Source organism: Silene latifolia, chromosome 8, assembly GCF_048544455.1.
Source record: "Silene latifolia isolate original U9 population chromosome 8, ASM4854445v1, whole genome shotgun sequence".
NCBI lineage: Eukaryota > Viridiplantae > Streptophyta > Magnoliopsida > Caryophyllales > Caryophyllaceae > Silene > Silene latifolia.
In genome coordinates, this window is record NC_133533.1 from 76,510,632 (window position 1) to 76,511,917 (window position 1,286).

The following is a 1,286-nucleotide window of genomic DNA, read 5'->3' on the forward strand; positions in this document are numbered from 1 at the left end:
TACCGGGGCCAAGAAGACGAATTCAGGCAAGTTCAGTGGATACTCCACCAATAGTGCTCCTGGGGGGATGAGGAACCAAAGCGGAGGCAGTTTCAGAGGTGCTAGTATTGGAGGTAATGCGTCCAGGGTCACTTGTTTCGGGTGTGGGAAGTTGGGACACAGGAAATTTGAGTGCCAAGTTCGAGGAAACCAACTGGGGCTTCCGAACACCTACATCCGGGTTGATGGGTCTCGGACGGCGGGATCGGGATACAAAGCAACTACCTTACTCCTAACACTGGCTATGGAGGAGGTGCCCGATCGGGGCAAGTAATGATTATCAAGGAAGATACAACAACTACGTAACCGTAGCAAACAAAACCGGTCCGGCGGGGTGGTAATTTCCAGAGGAACCAGAACGAGTGGAACAAGCAACCCAATACCGCTTCATCGAGTTAGTCTGGAGCTAAGTCCAGTGGCAAGCTCTTCGCCATGGGGAAGGAAGCAGCAAAAGAGGATGCACATGTCGTGACTGGTACATTTCTTGTCAACTCTAAACCCAGCTTTGTGTTATTCGATTCTGGTGCCACACATTCATTCATATCTAGGGAGCATGTTAGAGCCTTGAACCTTACTACATATGATAGAGTGGTCGATTCTGTTATAGTACCCTCGGGAGAGTCTGTGCCTTGTGATAGAATCTATACCCGTGTACCTATTCAGATTGGGGAGGTTGTCTTTCACTGTGACCTTATGGAGTTTCCATTGGGTGGGTTCGAGGTGATTTTAGGGATGGATTGGTTGGGGAAGTACAAAGCTTTCATTGACTGTTACCAAAAGAAGATATCTCTGAGAGGACCTAAGGGAGTCAGAGCAACCTACAAGGGATACATGATCAAACCCAAAGTCAAATTTATCTCTGTAAACACCCTAAAATCGAGTTTGAGGAAGGGAGACCAGTTGATCTTGTGCCAGATGTGGGATAGAGAGTCTGAGACCCCTAGGATTTCTGACATACCTGTGGTGAGAGACTTTTAGGGGGTATTTCCGGAAGAGATCCCTGGGCTACCACCTAAACGCGACGTGAACTTCTCCATTGATCTAAAGCCGGGAGCTGGACCAATTTCTAAACCACCGTACCGTATGGGACCAAAAGAGATGGAAGAATTAAAGAAGCAATTGGATGAGTTGGCTGAGAAGGGTTATATTCGACCCAGTGTTTCACCTTGGGGAGCACCTGTCCTATTCGTCAAGAAAAAAGATGGGAGTTTGAGGCTGTGTGTGGATTACCGAGAGCTGAATAACGT

General features: G+C 47.8%; 1 protein-coding gene across 1 annotated transcript; it reads left to right on the forward strand.

Moving 5' to 3' along the window:
• Positions 1–471: 471 nt before the first annotated feature.
• Positions 472–1,017, forward strand: LOC141595389 (uncharacterized). The gene has a single exon (XM_074415353.1). The coding sequence runs from the start codon at positions 472–474 to the stop codon at positions 1,015–1,017; it is 546 nt and encodes a 181-aa protein (XP_074271454.1).
• Positions 1,018–1,286: the final 269 nt, after the last annotated feature.